At 60.8% G+C, this 18,633-nt stretch overlaps 1 protein-coding gene across 13 annotated transcripts in view; it reads right to left on the reverse strand.

The window, feature by feature from the left end:
* Nucleotides 1-18,633, reverse strand: part of CAMK2B (calcium/calmodulin dependent protein kinase II beta) — a 94,672-nt gene that overhangs the window by 48,853 nt on the left and 27,186 nt on the right. For all 13 annotated transcript variants that reach the window (XM_036863304.1, XM_036863299.1, XM_036863301.1 and 10 more), the window contains exon 2: nt 10,569-10,663. In XM_036863304.1, the coding sequence (XP_036719199.1) occupies nt 10,569-10,663 (95 nt within the window). The remainder of the gene's footprint in view (nt 1-10,568; nt 10,664-18,633) is intronic.

The following is an 18,633-nucleotide window of genomic DNA, read 5'->3' on the forward strand; positions in this document are numbered from 1 at the left end:
GGAAGGGGTGGACAGGGCCGGCCGGCCCTCAGGCTGTGGGGTGTGGGAGTGTGCGTGTGGCCAGCCCCCAGAGGGTGACATGTCTACAGAATCACCTGCCTGAACATGCAGCATGCGGGTGCGGGTGCGGCTGGAGGACGGCGGCCGCGGGGAGTTCAGGCAGCAGCCCCTGTCCTTGGCTGCCTCGCCTGTCCTCACCCGGGTGGGTGTGACCAAAGCCAGGGGTCCTGCACCAGCAGAGACAGTGCCGCCCCTCCCCCGGGGGGGAGGTCAGATGCCCACACTGCCCACCTCACGACGTCCGAGGACAGCCGTAGCCTGCAGGGCCGGGGGCAGCTCCCACGTCCCATCCTGGCTGTCCAGCTGTTGGCTCCACAGGGTGGAGGGCTGCCCAGGCTCCCGTTCCATCCAGGCTAAACCAGCAGTGAACCCAAACCAACATCATCAAGCTGGGGCGTGGCAGGCTCGCCTATGGGCCGGGCTCGGTGGCCACGGGGACACTGGACACAGGGCCCTGAACGGGACCAAGCCTTGTTCTCTGAGTCTGTTTCCCGTGTGTGAAAAGGGTTGGGGGGTGTTCCCAGGGAGAGGCCACGGAAGAGAGGAAACCCCAGCTGCCAGCCCCTCCCCGCTGCCTGCCCACAGAGCTGGGCACCTGGCCTGTCATCCTCGCTGCTTTTCTTGCTTCCCTCCTCCAGCCTCCGTCCAACACGACACTCAGGACCCCAGCAGTTGTCTCCTCTCCAGGGGCTTCTATTCTTCCAAAGGGAGGTGGGGGTCCGCGGCTGCGTTGGACAAGGGCAAGGACCCGTTGTCCCCAGGTGACCCGCGCCACTGGGCCCTGGGATGCGTCATTCGGGGTTCCCTCCTCTCCTTCCCACCCGTCTCCACCGCCTACGCCATCGGATGGCACAGAGAGCTTTCTAGAATCTTCGGAGGCTCACGGATATCCACATCCCACTTCATGCGGGCTCATGCTATTCACCGTCCAGCATCAACTCCTTAACTCAACGTGTCCCAAAGTTTTCAGAGTCCAGAGGAACAGAGCACGGGAACACGGGCCGGAAGCTCTTGTGGTTCCAAGCTGCCGAGTCAGACTCTGATAGAACATCCTGGACATTCACAGCACCCAGCGGAGTCCACAACAGAGCCCACGGCACCCTCCAGCCTGCGCACCTCGCCCTACTGCCTACAGTCCTGCCCTCAGGGTCCCAGGAAGGGGGTGAGCAGGCCTGGGGGTGGGTGAACCAGGGCAGACAGAGGCCAGTTCAAGTGTAAGCACCAGCACCTGCTGACCCTGGAGGCTCCGACCTCAGCTTCATCCCCTTTCTGGGTGCAGAACGGACAGACTGCAGGGGAGGACAGGACTTTCGGGAAGGACGTCACCAAGCCGGGGCCTCGGTGGCTCTGGCCTCCTGACAGGGCTCACGGGGCTGGCACATGTGGGAGCGACACCCCAGGGGCAGTGCAGGGTCCTGCAGCAGGGCCTGACCATCCGGTCACTGTCAAGGGGTGCAAGCCGGTTCAGGAGCTGGAGGAAGGTCACGGGGGAGCGTTGCCCTGAGATGCTGGTCGTTCCCCTGCTCCACAGCACGAGAGCGTCTGCGGGTCGCCTCGGATTAGCCTCTGCTGCTTGCTCTTGGGCTCTTCACAGGCCCCACAACCTGCCCAGGGCTCCCCGCTAAGTAGGGCTGTTATTAACATCGCCTCCAACTTTCAGATGGAGGACGGGGCACAGGAAGGCCGTGGGGTAGGGCATCGGAGCTGGGCCACCAGCCAGGGGGGCTGTCGTGGAGGCCTCAGCCATCCTATGGTCTCTCTCCTGGGGCTTCTCAAGCCTTCAACGGGCTAACATGCTTGACCCCAGCCTGCTCACCCAGGGAGCATCTAGGGCCCTGGGGGCATCCCATCCTGCTCTGCATCCAGCATTGGGGTCCCCAGGAAGGTCTAGTCATGCTTCAGCCCCTGGCGGGCACTGGCAAAGCCATGATTATGAAAAGAGCGGCTCCCATGGTAGCTTCTTGTATGTGTTTTGTTTTTAAAAGGCGGCACGCAACCAGCAATGATTACACCAACGTCACCCGGCAGCCACACAGCCCAGGGAGGGCACCTGTGTGGGTCCTGCAGCTGCCACTGCCTCGTTGGGACAAAGAAAGGGCTCTCGAGGGGCACGACAAGCCGCCAGGTGCATGGGAGCTGGGCCAGCGACCTGCCGCTCCCCACACCGCAGCGCTGAGGCCTCTGGGCTGCCAGCTGGCCACGTGGTCCCCAGAGCCCTCACTCTGCGGTCCCTGTGGCCTTTCAGCTGCTCCTCCATGGGAAGAGTCGTCCTTTTCAGGCTCAGAGCCATCATCACCCAACACGGGGCACAGCTCAGCTTTGAAACAGACGTGGCATTTCATGATGTAAGGCCTGAAACTGAGGCCCCGTGTGATGTGCTGCCCTGATGTCCGGTGAAACCGGGAGGGCCCGAATGGCCTAGCTGTAGGCTCCCCAGCCCGCTCACTCAGCCAAGTGGCCCTCCTCCCAGGCAGACCAGGAGCAGAGCAGACCTATCCCCAAGTGGTGGCCTCGGTCCCCTGCCAGCAAGGAATTATTCAAACAAGCAACCACATCCCCCCGGGGGAGCCAGGGGCACCCCACTCTCTGGTCACCACGAAGCCTGCCTCCCTCAGTCTGCTGCTCACTTTGCCCCGAGTGCACCCGAAGTGGCCTGCGTGACGTGCAGTGTCCTCCCCAGGCTCTGAGCCTGTGTGATACAGACTGCTGTCCATCTCAGCTGTCCGGGGTCCCCATCCTGTGTTTGGTCATGCCCACGACCCTAGGGCGGGCTCCCACACTGACTAATAGGCAAAAAGGAGGTGATGTGAATAAAAATGACTATCCTCTCGAGTCCTCAGTTTTGTCAACTGTAAAATGGGACAGCATCACCCTCCAGTGCAGTAGGGCATGGTGACAGCAGGAGCTCACCAGTGGCCTCCTCCTTTCCTGCTTCCTTCCCCAGCCCCAGTGCAATAGGTCCTACGCCGGGGGTAGGGTCTCATCACAGCCCACCCCAAGATAGCACCCGTGACACTGCCACAGCACGGCGTGCTTTCCAGGCTAGGGCATGGCCCCCAGAGGATGCAGGGCTTATTCTGTCAGGGTCCTACTCAGACTCAGCAAGGCCTCTGGGACGCCTCCCTCCCACCAGCCTCCTCCTGCCATCTGGAATTACTGGTGGCCCAGACCACCGCCTCCCAACGGTCCCCTCCTCCAGCTCAGTTCTTGAGTTGAAAGCGCTCTGCTCCCCCCACCCCTTCATCATGTTCATTAGGGACCTACTGTGCGCAAGGGAGGGAGACCAAGAGGGCCCTGCACCCCACCCCGCCCCCCCACCCCGGAGCTGGGAGACAGGCTGTGCGGAGACAGAGAGCCAGCCTGCTGGGAGCCGGGGGCTGCCGTGCTGAGCAAGAGGGCGGGGGCCAGGAGGCTGCGGTCCTCAAACCTGCGGCTACCCCTCTGACCCTACGCTCACCTCCAGGGGGGCCCTTGGTGCATGTGGGGTGCACAGGGCTGCCGGTAAGGACCCCCCCCAGATCTGGGGAATGACAGGAATGGCTGATAAAACAACCCCACGAGGGCCCAGGAGTTCGTGGAGATTTCCTCCCAGTAACCCTGGACCAGTCCACCTTTTAGGCGCTGCCACCTCCCCACCCCCTCTTGACCCTCTACAGCTCAATGGGGTGGGCACTGCTGTGGCCTGAGTTCACGGAGCACCGGTCTCAGGCCCCCAAGCCCGCGGGACTCAGGGTTCACAGAGGCAGCCGTGCCCCAGAAACAGACACACCCCAGCACCAGCGAACAGGGCCACGGAGCTGCCACACTCTCCTCCTCACAGGTGAGGCCACCAAGCACACGGCGGGGGTGTCCACCAGGACCCCTGCCCACACAGCCTGGCCTCCACCCCTTTTCTTCTCCTCTCCTGCCTTCACCCCAGTTTGGGGAAGTTTTGACTTAGCCTATTTGATTAATGAATTAATGACAAAGACCTCTTCTCTCAACGACTCTGTTTGGCATTGCCTGATAAAACACAAAATGACCAGTTAAATCTGAATTTCAGGTAAGCAACAAGGTTTTCTTAATATAAGTATGCCCCAAATTCAGATAAACAAATAATTTTCTAATACAAGTATGTCCCGTGCAGTTTGGGACATATTTGTCTTCAAATATTTTTCACGGCCTATCTGAAATTCAAATTACTTCTAAATCCGGCCACCGCAGCCGGTTCCCTCATTGCTCCCCCATCCTCCCCCTGGCATGGGACTGGGGGGGGTCCCCCTCGCCCACAAGAGCCCCCAACTTTTCTTCTTACTCCCTCCCCACCTACAGGTGGTGCCCCCAACTCCGCAAAAACCCAAGTCCTGGCAACAGAACCCGGGAGGGATGGGTGTGTCCAGTTAAAGACTGATCCTGGGGCAAAGGAAGGGACTCTCCTACTCCACCCACCCTCCGGGTCCCTAGGAAGACCCCTCCCACTGCCCAGGGTCCCCTGGAGCCCCGATTCGAGAGCAGCGTCGACCAAAAGCTGGCTGGGGGTTTGGGACATATTCTAAAAAAATATTGTTTATCTGAAATTGGGACATTATACAGCGAGGCCCTGACTCCGCCCCTGGGGCGCTGGGAGCTGCCAGGGAGGGGCAGGGGCGGGGCCGCGGAGTAGGCGGGAGGGGTGCCCAGGTTGGGGAGGGGTGCCCGAGGGGGGAGGGGAGGGGAGCCCAGCGCCCGAGGCGCATGCTCAGCCGACCCTGCAATGCGGCGCCGCGTCCTCCGGTAACCCGGTTCCGCGGATTCCCCGGCGCCCGTTATCCTCTGACTCGGTCGTCTTCGCGTTTGTGGGTCGCGGGGGGCCGACAGGAAAGCGGCAGCGCCGGCTGCAGCAGGAGAGCCCCCGGTTCCTGCTGGGCGAAGGGTTCCGGGCGGGTTTGGCCGGGGTGCAGGCTCAGCCCCAGGGCCCCTAGAGGCCAGACAGCTCCTCCCTGTCCCAGCTCCGGCAGGGGTGCCTCCCAAGGCAGAAGGGGCCACACAGGCCCTGCGGAGGGGGTGGCCCCAGGCGAAGGTAGCTGGGGGTAAACTGGGCATCAGCCTGGGGGCGGGAGGAGGCTCAGAAGTGAGCCCCCGATCTCATCGTCGGTGGCCTGTCTCCTCACCTGTGCGCTGAGTCCCTCACCTGTGCCGTGAGCCCCTCACCCGTGCCGTGAGCCCCACCTATGAAATCAGCCTCCCACCTGTGAGGTCAGCCCCCCGCCTTTGAAATCAGACCCCCACCTGTGAGATCAGGCCCCTACCTGTGAGGTCAGCCTCTCACCTATGAGGTCAGCCCCACCTGTTAGGTCAGCCTCCCACCTGTGAGGTCAGCCCCCCACCTTTGAGATCAGCCCCCTACCTGTGAGGTCAGCCCCATACCTGTGAGGTCAGCCTCCCACCCGTGAGGTCAGCCCCCCACCTTTGAGATCAGCCCCCTACCTGTGAGATCAGCCCCATACCTGTGAGGTCAGCCCCCCACCTTTGAAATCAGACCCCCCACCTGTGAGATCAGGCCCCTACCTGTGAGGTCAGCCCCCCACCTGTGAGGTCAGCTCTACCTGTGAGGTCAGCCCCACACCTGATCCACCCCGGGTCCTCCGCAGCTGGGTGAAATCTAGAGCCGCCTGTGTCCCAGGCTCTGCTCATTACAGCTGTGGGATCCTGAGCAAGTCTCTGCTTCTGTGGGATTTGGTTTCCTCGTCTGTGGAATGGGGCACCCACCACCGACCTCGTGAAAACTGCTGCTGAGGGTCAGGACACAATAAATGCCGAAGCCCTCGTTCCTGTGCAGGGTCCTTCCCCCGAGTTCAGCCGCAGACCGGGGTCATTTCTGGGACACCTGCTCCCTGGACGCTGGGGGCCAGTAAGTGCTAATGGAGCTCAGTGCATGGGGCTCCCTCCAAAGGCCAACGAACCAGCCCCAAGAACAGCCACTTAGTGCGGACAGTGAGCAAGGGGAGCGGGAGGGGGACGCAGGAACAACAGGAAATCTTTTTAAGACTCATGCGCCTGATGGTCTCCTTATCCCCCCACCCCGTCAATTAATTTTCCTCTAACTGATTTTGTTAACAGTAGTTTAATAATCTCTCATTATTCAGTACATTCACAGACTCTGAATGCCTCACAATCCTCTATTTAATTAAGTATTAAATTTAAAAAATCTAACTCTTACTGCCGTTGGCACAAGCTGGGTGTAATCTGCAGTGTCCTCGTGGCCCCAGGAACTGCCAGTTACCGGGTGGGACAGTTTTTCTGCGTCCAGCACCAGCGGCCTCCTCCTGCTGCTCTACCATTGGAGGCCTTGAAGGACTAAGCCTGTCTCCTCAGCCCAGGAGTGGACACCCTCCCCGCAGGGCTGAGCGAGCCCACTCCACACTGCACTGAATATGAAGCCGGCACAAGTGGGGCCTCCCCTCTGGCCTCTGGGTCCAGTCTCCACTTCCTCACTCTCCCTCTTTCTAGGGCACTTGCCTGGCATCCTCCTCCCCACCCATGGGCCGCTCCCCTCCACCCGCACCTTCCAGGACAACAGGTGAGGCAAGCATCTCTGAAATGGCCTTTCTGGGAAGGGAGCCGGTCTGGCGTCAGGACTCTCTGCTGGGAGCATGTCTGACCCTGCAGAACACAGGTGCAGGCTGCACGGTGATCACCAGGATTCAGGGAGGAGCGGTGGGCTCCAGGCCTCCCCTCCCTGCTTCCCGACCACCCTCAGGCTTCACCACGGAACTTCTCCTGAACTTGGACCTCCCAAATGCTCAGGTGCTCAGGGACCAGGGGCCTCCCCTGCAAACCCGACCCTGCAGCAAACCCTCTTCTAGACCTCACTCGACCCAGTCCCTATCCCAACTTCACACCTGGGAGACTAACCTCACTCCAGCACAGACTACCCATCTGCTCATTCAAAATCCATTCACTCAAAACATTCATTCATTCATTCAAAAACATGGAGAGCTCACCACCTGTCGGCCTGAGCAGGGTGTGGAAGACACAGTGGTGAATGAAACAGATGAAGTCCTGGCAGTCTCGTGGGAGAGACAGCCATAAAATAAAAACAGGGTGCTTAGGTCCCAGATTCCCACTGGAGGCTCAGGGGAAACCCCTCTGAGGAAGTGTCATCAACAGGAGTTAAGCATTTCCAGAGAGAAGGCAGGTGCAAAGGCCCTGGGGTGTACAGAACCAGAAAAGACCAAGTGCCTGAGCAGAGCTGCTGGGAGGGAAGGAGAACACAGGGCCGAAGGCTGAGTGTCAGGCCAGGTGAGAACTTTGGGTTTTATGGGGCCAGCCCCCAAAGGGTGGTAAGGAGAGGGTGGGATGTTCCTACGTGTGTTTTCCCAGGCTCTGGGCTGGGAGCTGGGAAGGCGCAGAGATGAACCCACTGCATTTGCCCTCAAGGAGCAAGTGATCAATGACGACATGCCTAAGGTGACTGCTTCGGGACCTGGGGGTTTCCAAGCTGGATGGGAGGACCCAGGGAGGCTTCCTGGAGGAGGAGTCCTGGAGCCTGCAGGCTGGGCAGGATAGTCTGGCAAGAAATGGGGAAGAAGGCAGCGGGTGCCCTGGCAGCACCACACTCAGCCAGCTCCTTCCAAGCACCTTAGTTCTTCTCTCACCCTCACAATGCCCCCTGAGGGAGGTAGCAGATTTATCCCAATTTTACGGCTGGGGAAACTAAGGTACAGGGCGGCTAAGTAACACGGCCAGGGTCATACAGCGAGGTGGTCAGGGCCGTGCGGCGACGAGACCAAACCCAGCAGCCTGTCTGCCCCATTGCTGGCCCACACTCAGCGTAAAGATGAGCGTCGGGGGCCCAAGACCCTCTCCCCTCACCCCTTCCGCTGCCCGCTCAGCTCGGAAAGCCCCGAAAGGGGCTGGAGAGGATCAGAAGATCCCTGGGTCCCTGTACAGGGAGGTGGCCAGTTGTTTTCCGAATCCTCTTCCGTTACAGAAACATGCTGAACACTATGGGTGAAATGGTGGCCGGTCTGGGATCTGCTGCAAGATATATGGGCAGGGGTGGGAGATGCGGAGGGTTACAGTTGAAAACAAAATTGCCTGGGAGATGAAAACTGTTGTGTCGAAGCTGGGGGCTCCTTCTATCATTTTTTCTATATTTGGGGATGTTTGAAATTTTCCATAATAACGAGGTAAACGGGGGGAAAAAATGCCCAAGACGTCCACAGACCTGGGCAATGCAGGGGCCCAAGAGTAGAGGCAAAGCAGGGGGTGTCCTGGCTTCCCTGGCCCGGAAAGTGGTCCCGAGGGAAGGTGACAACAGACAAGGGCTGGCTGCTTCGATTCCAGACCAGTCCTGGCTGGCGGCGCCGCCTGCCACCATCCAACCCAGGCTGCACCCAGCCAGGAAGGAGACTGAGGCCAGGCGCAGGGCTGACGGAGCCTCAGGTCTGCACACCTCCGCGGAGGCGCCCTTAGCAGGGGTCTCCGGGGGCCCAGCCTCCGGGACTCAATGGCAGAAAGCAGGCTGGCTCTCAGGAAGTGGGCAGCAGGCCTGCTACTGCAGCGGCGGAAGAAAGAGCAGGTGGTAATTGTGGAGCACGCAGGGCATTTCAGACTTCCACTGCCCTTGATCCTCCCGATTTATAGAACACTTTGAGGGTAGAAACAGGGGAGCATGAGGTTCCTTGAAAGAAGCTGCGTGATTTCATGGAAACACACCCAGGTGGTTTTCTGCCTGAGTTTCACAAACTCCTATTCATCCTTCAAGACCCATCCAACCTCCCTGTTCTGTCCCCTGTGCTCCCACCCCTCGAATGGGGCTGTAGTGGCTTGTTTGGGTGTGTTTGCTCATCACCCCGTCCTCAGTGCTGGGCACTGACTAGGAGAGGCTAGGTAAAGCTGGTGGATGAGTGAGGGTGTCCCTCATTAGTCCACGGGACCTCTGAAGGTGGGCTCTCTCTCCTCCTGTGGCCTGGCACCAACCTATGGAATGAAGTGGAATGTTCCTCCTGCTTTAGAAACTCCACATATGCGGACACATCCCCCCGAAAACATGACACTGGTGGCTCACCAGTGCCGCCCATCCAGTGTCAGGGAACACAGAAGCTGCCCTGCATCTGGCGGCACCATGCGTACAGCAAACGCTCGGTAAATATTAGCTTGTGCATTATTATTATGATCACAGTTTAGCTGCGGGATCTGAGCTTTCCCAACACACACGCCCCAGGGCTGTCTGGCTCGCAGACTCTTGTCTCTGTGGGGCTCTGTGTCATCCTCATCACCCGAGCACAACCAGCCCCTCGGCTAGGCTGGAACAGCGGCGCCCGTCCCTGGAAACACTCAGCCCCGAAGGCCTGGTACACAGCAGGCGTCCAAACAACACCTACACGCAGCTCAGCGAACCGCACAGCGGGCTCAGCCGCCTGCCCACACAGGCCGCCAGGCTGGAAACTGCAGACCCTACAGACGGAGGCGTTCTCAGCACCAGCCTCGGGGAGGGATTCGGGCCAGGACTGCCTACGGTCAGGGCCTCTTTGCAGAGAAAGAGCCTCTCTGTTGGCTCACATTTGTGTCTGGATGCTAAGTGGGGTCATGGGTGTGCCTGGAGGTGGGAGACCGTCAGACCAGGGGCTTAGCTTAGCTCCCTCTGCCAAGGGGGTCACCCAGCCCCTCCTTTCTGAGCCGGGGGCTGGAGATCCGTGGGCTCCCCCCAGCGCAGGGGGCGGCAGTGGTGCTGCTACCTCACTGGGACGGCCCACGCCTCCACACCCACGCTGGAGGCCCCACCAGACCCCCTGCCTGGCTCCCGGCCCCCTGTCCCCTCGGTTCTGTGCTCTGACATCACCTGCTCAGAGCGGCACCTCCACCTTGGCCCTGTCGCCCCATGTCATCCCCTGCCCCGACGTCCCGCCTCATCCCCACCACGTGGAACTCCACTGGATCCCAAGAGGGCAGGGGTCTGTCCGTCTGCCCAGAACGGGCCATCCCCCAGCAAGGGCTCTGGACGGTGCGGGATGGGGTGAGGCCACATGCCCCGGGGCCAGCACCACGCCCACCCCTGCAGACCCCCGAGCCCTCCCCAGCCTAGGCAGATGAGCCCCCACGTGCATCCCTGCGTCCGGAAGACCAGCGGGGGCTGAGTTAGGAAACGTGCCATTCATGCCGCCCCTCAAGCATTGCCCTGTCACCCAAAGTCTTCAGGTCACCGAGTCCCCCTCTGGCCCACAGTTCTTGGGCAGACGACCTTACCTGATCACTTCAGCCACCTGGCCGCACGCCTCTCCCCGTCCAGCCCTGGGGAGGTGAGGCAGGGGCTCCGCGAGCCCCCAAACCAGAGCAACAGTGCAATTCCAGATGTGAGGGTGTGCGGGTGCCTCTCCCTCCCGGCCGCATTCGGCCACGGGCACCGTTCACGTCCCACTGTGGCCACGAATCCCGCTCCATCTGTGCCCCCCCGTGAGCCACAGGCCGAGCCCTATCCCTCAGCATGGGCTCCAGCCCCGGCCCCCAGCCCCCAGCCCACGCCAGCCAGCACAGCCATTCCCTACCTCTGGCGGATAGCTTCTTGGTGTTGATGATCTTGGCTGCATACTCATGGCCGGTGCAGAGCTTGACACAGCGTCGGACCACAGAGAAAGCCCCCCTGGGGGAGAAATGGGAAACAGAGGCAGGGAGCCCATTAATCCCCCGGTGAACACCCAGCACCCGGTCATGAGGCCCAGCCTCTGTGCGAGGAAGGGGCGCCCCTCCCCCAAACGACTCCCAGCCCACCCCGCCCAGTGCCAGCCCGGCAGGGGCCCCTTTCCCGGCAGCTGGCAGAGCCCAGCCGACCGGCACACCCAGCTCCTGCGAGACCCCCCGCCTGGGCATCCTCATGCGCCAGCTGGACCGAGGGCCTCTGGGCAAGCGTCCTCCCTCGCTCTATGCCCAGGGCTATGAGACCCAGCGAGTCCCCCCAGAGCAGTGAACCCTGGCCCAGCTCCAGACAGCGGAATAGGTTGGTGCAGCCTGTGGGGACTCGGTGAAGGTTCTGGAGGGAGGCAGAAGCATCGCATAATTAAGCTGCAAAGCTGGAGGCAAAGGCCCCCTCCCCCGGATCCTCCACCAGCACTGCCCCAAGTTACAGCAGAGGCTGCAGAGTCCCATAGCAGAGGAGACACTTACACGCCCACAACATTAGTGCTTCTGAGAGGAGAGGGGACCAGCCTGGAGAGCCAAGAGAAAGGAACCCAGGAGAGTGGGTGACCACTGCCAAGGCCATCGAAACATCCTGCATGTGGCCCCGAAACAGTGACCCTTGAGAGGAGGAAGGTTTGTAGGAGGCGGCACGGCAAGCCAGAGCCCATAGAACAGGCCCGTGTGGGTCCAGGGCAGGCGTGGGGCACAGGCCGGAGGGAGCCTGGGGCCCATCAGAAGGTCCTCCACGGTATTCAACTTGTCACCACCGTCGGTTTAATTCGATTTGAGATCATCTTCGAAGAACATTAGACACAGCACGTATGAGACACAGCCGGAACGGGAAATGTCTTGGGAAGGGTCCAGACCGGAGGCCGCCAGGGAGAGGTGGGCACAAAGGCCGCAGGAGGCTGAGCGCATGGGGCCAGGGGGGCTGGGGACACCCCGACGGCACGCCCCTCCCCCGCCTTCCCTCCCCAGAGGCCCTGCAGGCACAGCCTCCCCCTGACCCCCTTCATACCGCCACCCCGGAGCCCTGCTACCCATGCAGCCTGAGAAGCCCACCAGCTGCCCGAACCCGGACTCTGGGCCACAGGAAAGCAGCATCTTAAACAGAGAACACTTTTTTGCTCTAATCCTGTTTGAGATTAAAACTTCATTAAGACAGACTATTCACTTCCTTGGAAAAAAAATAAAAATTACACTAAATCTATTTGAACATTTTCTTAACGACCCAGGTCTTTATGATCCCTAGCTGTGCTCAGAGCTATATCTCTGCTTTTCCAAAATCAGCCAGGGAACTGGGCAGCGGCTGCCTCTGCAGAACGGGGGCCGGGGGTCAGGCGGGGGGCACACAATTCACTCTACATCCTCTGTCCTGTGTGATTTTCTCACTATGTGCATGGGTTACGTTCTCAAAATATTATTATTTTTGGGCTTCCCTGGTGGCGCAGTGGTTGAGAATCTGCCTGCCAATGCAGGGGACACGGGTTCGAGCCCTGGTCTGGGAAGATCCCACATGCCGCGGAGCAACAGGCCCGTGAGCCACAGCTACTGAGCCTGCACGTCTGGAGCCTGTGCTCCACAACAAGAGAGGCCGCGATAGTGAGAGGCCCGCGCATCGCGATGAAGAGTGGCCCCCGCTCGCCGCAACTAGAGAAAGCCCTCGCACAGAAATGAAGACCCAACACAGCCAAAAATAAATAAATAAGAAAAAAAAAAAAAAAAACTTAAAAAAAAAAATTATTATTTTTTTATTTTAAGAAAAAAAACATAAAGAAAGGATGACTTTTTTTTTTTTTTTGGACCGGTGAGACTAGCTTGGAAGAGAGCGTGGTGAGGGGGAAAGGCCACAGGCTTCGAGCAGGTCTGGGTTCAAATCCTGCTCTGCACCGGGCTACACCCTCTGAGCCTCAGTTTCCCCATCCATCTAAGGAGCAGGAAAGGCTCACAGAGCCACTGCGAGGGCTCAGCAAGGCTCCCACGTGGCTGTCTGCCCGAGGCTGCACTGGCCTCATCCTCACCAGCCCAGCCCAGCCCACCCCTGGTCTTCGAATCCGCTTCCTGCCCAGGAGGGCGGAGGGTATCACACGTACAGGGCTGAGCCGCCACCCTTCGTGCTCTGGCCCCCAAAGGGCACGGACAACCAAGCACTGCCTCACAAGCCTCCTTGGGATAGAGCTTCCTATGCCAGAATCCGACCCCACGATGCTGGAAGTTCCAAACAGCCAGAGGGCTGCTTTCAGCATGGTGGGCGCCAGGCGAGGCACCAAGGGGCCCTAAGGTGAGCTCGTCCCTGGAGGGGGAAGGGACCCACACAGCCTGTCCACCGGCTGCTGTCCCGCCAGGGTAAGTACAGGACTAAGCGACAGGGAGCCGGGAATCCTCCCTGGCGCACGGCAGGATGCGCGTAAATAAAGTGAACGAGAGCCGACAGCCAGATGGACGATCCTGGACAGGCTGCCCCACTGCCCCACATCTTGCAGTTCCGACCCTGCTCTCTCCTCCGTAGAAGGCTCTGGGTTGGTGACGAGGGCAGCGCCAAGCGGGCAGGAGCCAGACGCTGGAGGAAACCAGCAAGGCGGCAGGCACAGCCCCCGGCATCCAGCAAGCGCTCAACAATGGCACTCATAGGTAGCACTCAGGCTGGCACAGGGCCTGCTCTTGGACGCAGGCCTTCCTCTCCCGGAGTCCTGCCTGCCGGGTACGGGGGAGGGCACCTCTGGAAGCCCCTCTGGGGTAGGGCTTCTCCTGCCCCTGCTGCCCGGCCTGAAGAGAAGTTCTAGAAAGAACTGCCCGACCCCCGGGCCCGGCCACCCCACCCTGGTCTGCCACGGGGCACCTGCACTCCAATGCCCGTCAGCTATGAGGGGGAACCTGGGCCGGCCTGGGGTGAGGCTGGGCCGGAAGCAGGGAGGAGCAGCCGGGCCCCTGGGGAGCCCTCAGAGCTCAGTCTCCCAGCTGCAGACACGTGGAAGTCGCCAGGAAAGCTTGGCCAGGCGCCTGGGGAAGCTCACGAGTTAGAGGGCTCTCCGTGACTTAACTACCCGGAGGGAGAGTGCAGGGAAGAGGCTCGGCCCCCGATGACCACCGCCCCTCGGGCAGCCCCTCGGCTCCCCTCTTCCATCCTTGAAGCCAGCCTCTCGGTCACCACCATCCCCCAGTCTCCTCCCACCCCCACCCCCGGCATCCGCCCCCTTCCTGGCCGCTCTGCTAGATAGTCGAGGCCGATCACAGGGAAGCCCCCCAGAAGTGCCAGCGTGCCAAAAAGCATGTGGCGTGCGGGCCATGGGCTGGGGGCCCCCGACACCTTGAACATCACAGACAACAGTGAGGCCACTGTGACCACCTTCCCTCAGAACTCACAGCATCTGCCCCCCGGAAGCTTACAGTCACTGAGACAACAACACAGACAAAGGGCCCGGGTCTGTATCCTAAGCGCATCCCCACGGCCACCAGGCAAACTCCTTTGCATCCTTCAAGACTCAATTCAATACCTCCTCTCGGAAATCTTTCCCAGCTCCCACAGGAAGTCAGCTTGGTCTCCTCTGGACGCCGGACGCTGCACGTGTCTCGGCTCACTTTGCCCACTTTATTATAATTATTCATCTGTCCGTTTCTGGCCCTACGCTGTGGCTCTCCACGTGCAATCGGGATGCTGGGGTCAGGCACAGTGTCCAGACTGTGATAAGAGAGTAAGGACTGACCTACAAGCACCACCAGTCGACTGTGGAGAGTGGAGATGCTGGACCTCAGCACGTGTCAGGCCAGCGGGACAAGAAGGGGCAGCCTTCTGGAAGGACAGGGAGAGCCCGGGATGGGGCAGACTCTGGACCACAGGCCAGCAGGAGAGGGTCACCTCCCAAGGCTTCCCTGGATGAGTGGGGGACATCTGTGGAAGGGTGGGAGCGTCTGTAGGTGGGGGGATGTCTCCTACGGAGCGGAGGCCATGGGATCCCTGATCAAAGCAGGAGGCTCCCCACCGTACCCACAGATAGGCTGGGATGAAGATGCAGAAGCACAGACAAGACAGGACCAACAGTGGACTGCATCTGGGTGGGCCCTGCCTGCGCTGCCCGGCACTCCGACCGTCCACGAACGGCGTGGTGGGTGGTGGCCGGCTGCAGGGTCAGGAAGGCCACCTGGAGCAAGGCCACCCAGCGCAGCTGGCGGGGGAGAGGCCAGGAAGTGGGGGTCTGGGTGCGGGTGAAGGTCAGGGAGGAGAGTGGGGAAGAGGGTGGGCCTGGTGGGGGCACCCCCTGAACCTCGAGGTCGCCACACGATGCCCGGTGTGGCACGTGCTGCTGCACTCGGGTTTAGAGTGGTCTGAATAACGTGTTCAGAGGAGGAGGCTCCCGGGCACCAAGCATGTCATGGGGCTTTTAAAAATCAGGTAAAGCTAATGAAAGGAAGAAAATACTCTTTCAGTCCTTGCTGGCTGGCGGATCAGAAAGCTCTCTCCTGTCTACTGTGGGACCACAACACCAGAGAGGCCGGCCAGAGAGAGGGGGAAGTTAACTCCAGAGCTGCCTGGGGTCTGGTCTGCTGCAGGTGGGCGCCCAGCACTGCTGTGGCCGCGTGGACCCACGGTGGCACTCGAGGGTCAGTCTCTCGCCAGCGAAGGGGGTGACTGGCCCCTGCACACTGGGCAGACGCAGTAAACCAGCCAGTGGCTCCCCGTCCCCTTTACTCTCTCTTTGCTCCCTGTCCAACCTGGGGCCATGCCTCTGAGCTGCCCCTGTGCCCACCCGCCCGCCTGCCCGCTGCCACCTGGAACTTGCCCCTGACACTGATTACCTGCAGCCCCCATGGAGGCCCCCACTCCGCCTGCTTTGGGGACCTGTCCCCTCCCTGCTCTGTTGGCCGAGCCCAGCTGCCCAGCCTGCCCTCTGCCCGCTGCCCGCTGAGCCGAGCTGGTGTTGGTGGGAGAGGCTGATGGGGCGGGAGGGTCCGGTCTCGCCCTGTCCCCGCGGTGGGGACTGCAGAATAGAACGCGGAAGCGCTGACTGTGGATGCTGCTCTCGGGACCCTGCATCCTGGTCCTGGGGCTGCAGGGCTTCCGCATGAGCGTCACACGCACCACGTGCAGAGGTCCTGGCACGGAGCGGGCGTCAGAATCGTGTAACCCGGGGAGCCCCTACCTCTGCTTCTCAGCGGCTGCTCCGCGCTTGCACTGCATCCCTCCCAGTAGACATTCCAGGGACGCGGCAGCTCCTCTCCACCGCCCCCATCCCTGGCTCCAGCCCTGCACCCGACTCCGGCTCTCTCCTCCCAGTCCCGGCCTCGCAGGCACCCGCCTGCCTGCCACCAGGGCTGCGAGCTGTTTGCACAGCCCAGCGGCAGACACACCCGGTGGCCAAACAACCCGGGAGATCCCGTCCACACTCTGCTAACTCAGATGCTCGGGAGCGGTTATTCCTGACAGCCAGCCAGAGCCAAGGGCCCACGGCTCAGACCCGTCCACAGCCCCAGAGCCAAGGGCCCGCGGCTCAGACCCGTCCACGGCCCCAGAGCCAAGGGCCCGCGGCTCAGACCCGTCCACGGCCCCAGAGCCAAGGGCCCGCGGCTCAGACCCGTCCACGGCCCCAGAGCCAAGGGCCCGCGGCTCAGACCCGTCCACGGCCCCAGAGCCAAGGGCCCGCGGCTCAGACCCGTCCACGGCCCCAGAGCCAAGGGCCCGCGGCTCAGACCCGTCCACGGCCCCAGAGCCAAGGGCCCGCGGCTCAGACCCGTCCACGGCCCCAGAGCCAAGGGCCCGCGGCTCAGACCCGTCCACGGCCCCAGAGCCAAGGGCCCGCGGCTCAGACCCGTCCACGGCCCCAGAGCCAAGGGCCCGCGGCTCAGACCCGTCCACGGCCCCAGAGCCAAGGGCCCGCGGCTCAGACCCGTCCACAGCCAGCCAGAGCCAGGGGCCCGCGGCTCAGACCCGTCCACAGCCCCAGAGCCAAGGGCCCGCGGCTCAGACCCGTCCACAGCCCCAGAGCCAAGGGCCCGCGGCTCAGACCCGTCCACGGCCCCAGAGCCAAGGGCCCGCGGCTCAGACGGGTCCACGGCCTTCTTAACCTTTAGAGCCAAAAGCAGCCAGGAGTCCTGAGGGAAAGAAAAGGACCAAAGCCTTGTTTATCTGTTTTGTAAAGGCTCCCACACAGGTTGAGCGCAGGGGTGCCCGCTCAGTGAAAACAGCCCTCCTGGCTCCCGACTCCCCAGGCAGATCCACACAAGATCTTTCTGGAACAGGCGGAGCAGGCAGCAGAGGCACTTGGCTGGCCCGACAGTTTTATTTACTGCGTTAATTAACACATGGATGTTCTGAACCAGCCTGAGGCCGTGTACCTCCATTCTGCCCAGCCTGGGCCGCCCCAAGTGGGCTCGGCTGAGGAGGGTCTGGGCCAGCGCTCGTGGGCGGGGAGGGGGGTAGCGGGGAGGACAGCCCAGCAGACACGCTTGCTCACCACACCAGGCCCTTGGCTTGCTTGGATTTGTGGATTTAAACGAAATCAAGCTGCTGCTTATTTGTGTGTTAGCAAAAATTTTTTTTCTACCTTCGATTAAAATGACGGGGGAGGTGCCTTTATATTTTTAATCTGGACCTAAGCAATTTGGTAGAAAATAGGAACTTCTACATGAGGTTGTTGTGGGTTTTTTTTTTCTTGCTTATAATAACAATTTTAAAAACAGAATCCCTGCTCGCAGCAGAAAATGGAGTAAACAAGTGGTTTCAATAGAGCGAGTCAAAGCCGCCTCCATCTCTGTAACCCGTTGCTGGCGTCCCACGATGTTCTGATGTGTCTCCAGTGAGGTCTACACCACAGGAAGGCCTTCCTCTTCAACACTCAGGAGCCTCTTGCCGTTTCCATTCTGCTTTTCCCTCTCACTACTTTCCCACCCTGTGAACGACTCTTCCACGGCACGGTCTGGCAGCTACATAGCGCTTCGCTGGTGGACACCGTCCGGGGACACCAGGAGGGCATGGGACCCTCCCCAGGCTCCCCGGCCTCGGGGTTAGAGCCGGTGAGGGGAGTGTGCTGGGGATCTGGGCAAGCACGTGCCACGCTGGGCAGGAGCATGAGGTCCCAGTACCAGAGCGATGTCCAGAGCGCAGGCCCATGAGGGGTGCCCAGCATCCACCAACAGGACGGCACACAGAGCCCAGGGGACCGCGTCCCACTCCTGCCCAGGACCCAGAACGTCCTGGGTGCCACAACAGGGCCTGAGGTAGACAGGCTAGAGACCGACACTGGACAACATTTAATCCCTGTGGTCTCTGCAGCATCCTGGCATGCCTTTTATCCGCGCGTGAGTTCCTGCTTTGTGTTTGGCCTCTTATATTTAACATCACTTCACACGCAATTCCCACTCTCTGACCTAGATCGCATACTTGTCATCTTCACTGTAGAGAACGTTCCTTCCATGGGTAGCCGAGTGCTTCCTTGATTGGCAGGCATTTGGGGTATTTCCAATTTCCCTGCTTGTAAATGCCTGCCGTAAACATCTCGGTTATTTCTGTAGAGTTTATTTCCAAAGGCACAATCGCTGGGTGATTTACAACCACACCAGCGATGAAAACGCCAGCTCTTGCCACTTCCCCAAAGTCCGACCCTGGCCTTTCCAAGGTCCTTCCTTGGAATCCTGGCAGCTCCCCGGCCCCGACCTCTGAGCCTGGGCCAGAAATTCAAGTCATAAGTCATCCATGCTGTGCTAGGGTACTGGGGCCACCACAACACAGTACATGGGCTGAGCAGCTGAAACAACAGAGATCGTCCCACAGTTCTGGAGGCCAGAAGTCCAAGACCAACGTGCTGGCAGGGTCGGTTCCTTCTGAGGCTGTGAGGGAGACACTGTCCCAGGCCTCTCTCCAGCTTCTGGGGTTTTGCTGGTGATCCCTGGGGCTCCTTGGCTTGTAGAAGCATCATCCCCAGATCTGCCTTCATGTTCACA

This window comes from Balaenoptera musculus, chromosome 9 (genome assembly GCF_009873245.2).
Source record: "Balaenoptera musculus isolate JJ_BM4_2016_0621 chromosome 9, mBalMus1.pri.v3, whole genome shotgun sequence".
In the NCBI taxonomy this organism is placed as follows: domain Eukaryota; kingdom Metazoa; phylum Chordata; class Mammalia; order Artiodactyla; family Balaenopteridae; genus Balaenoptera; species Balaenoptera musculus.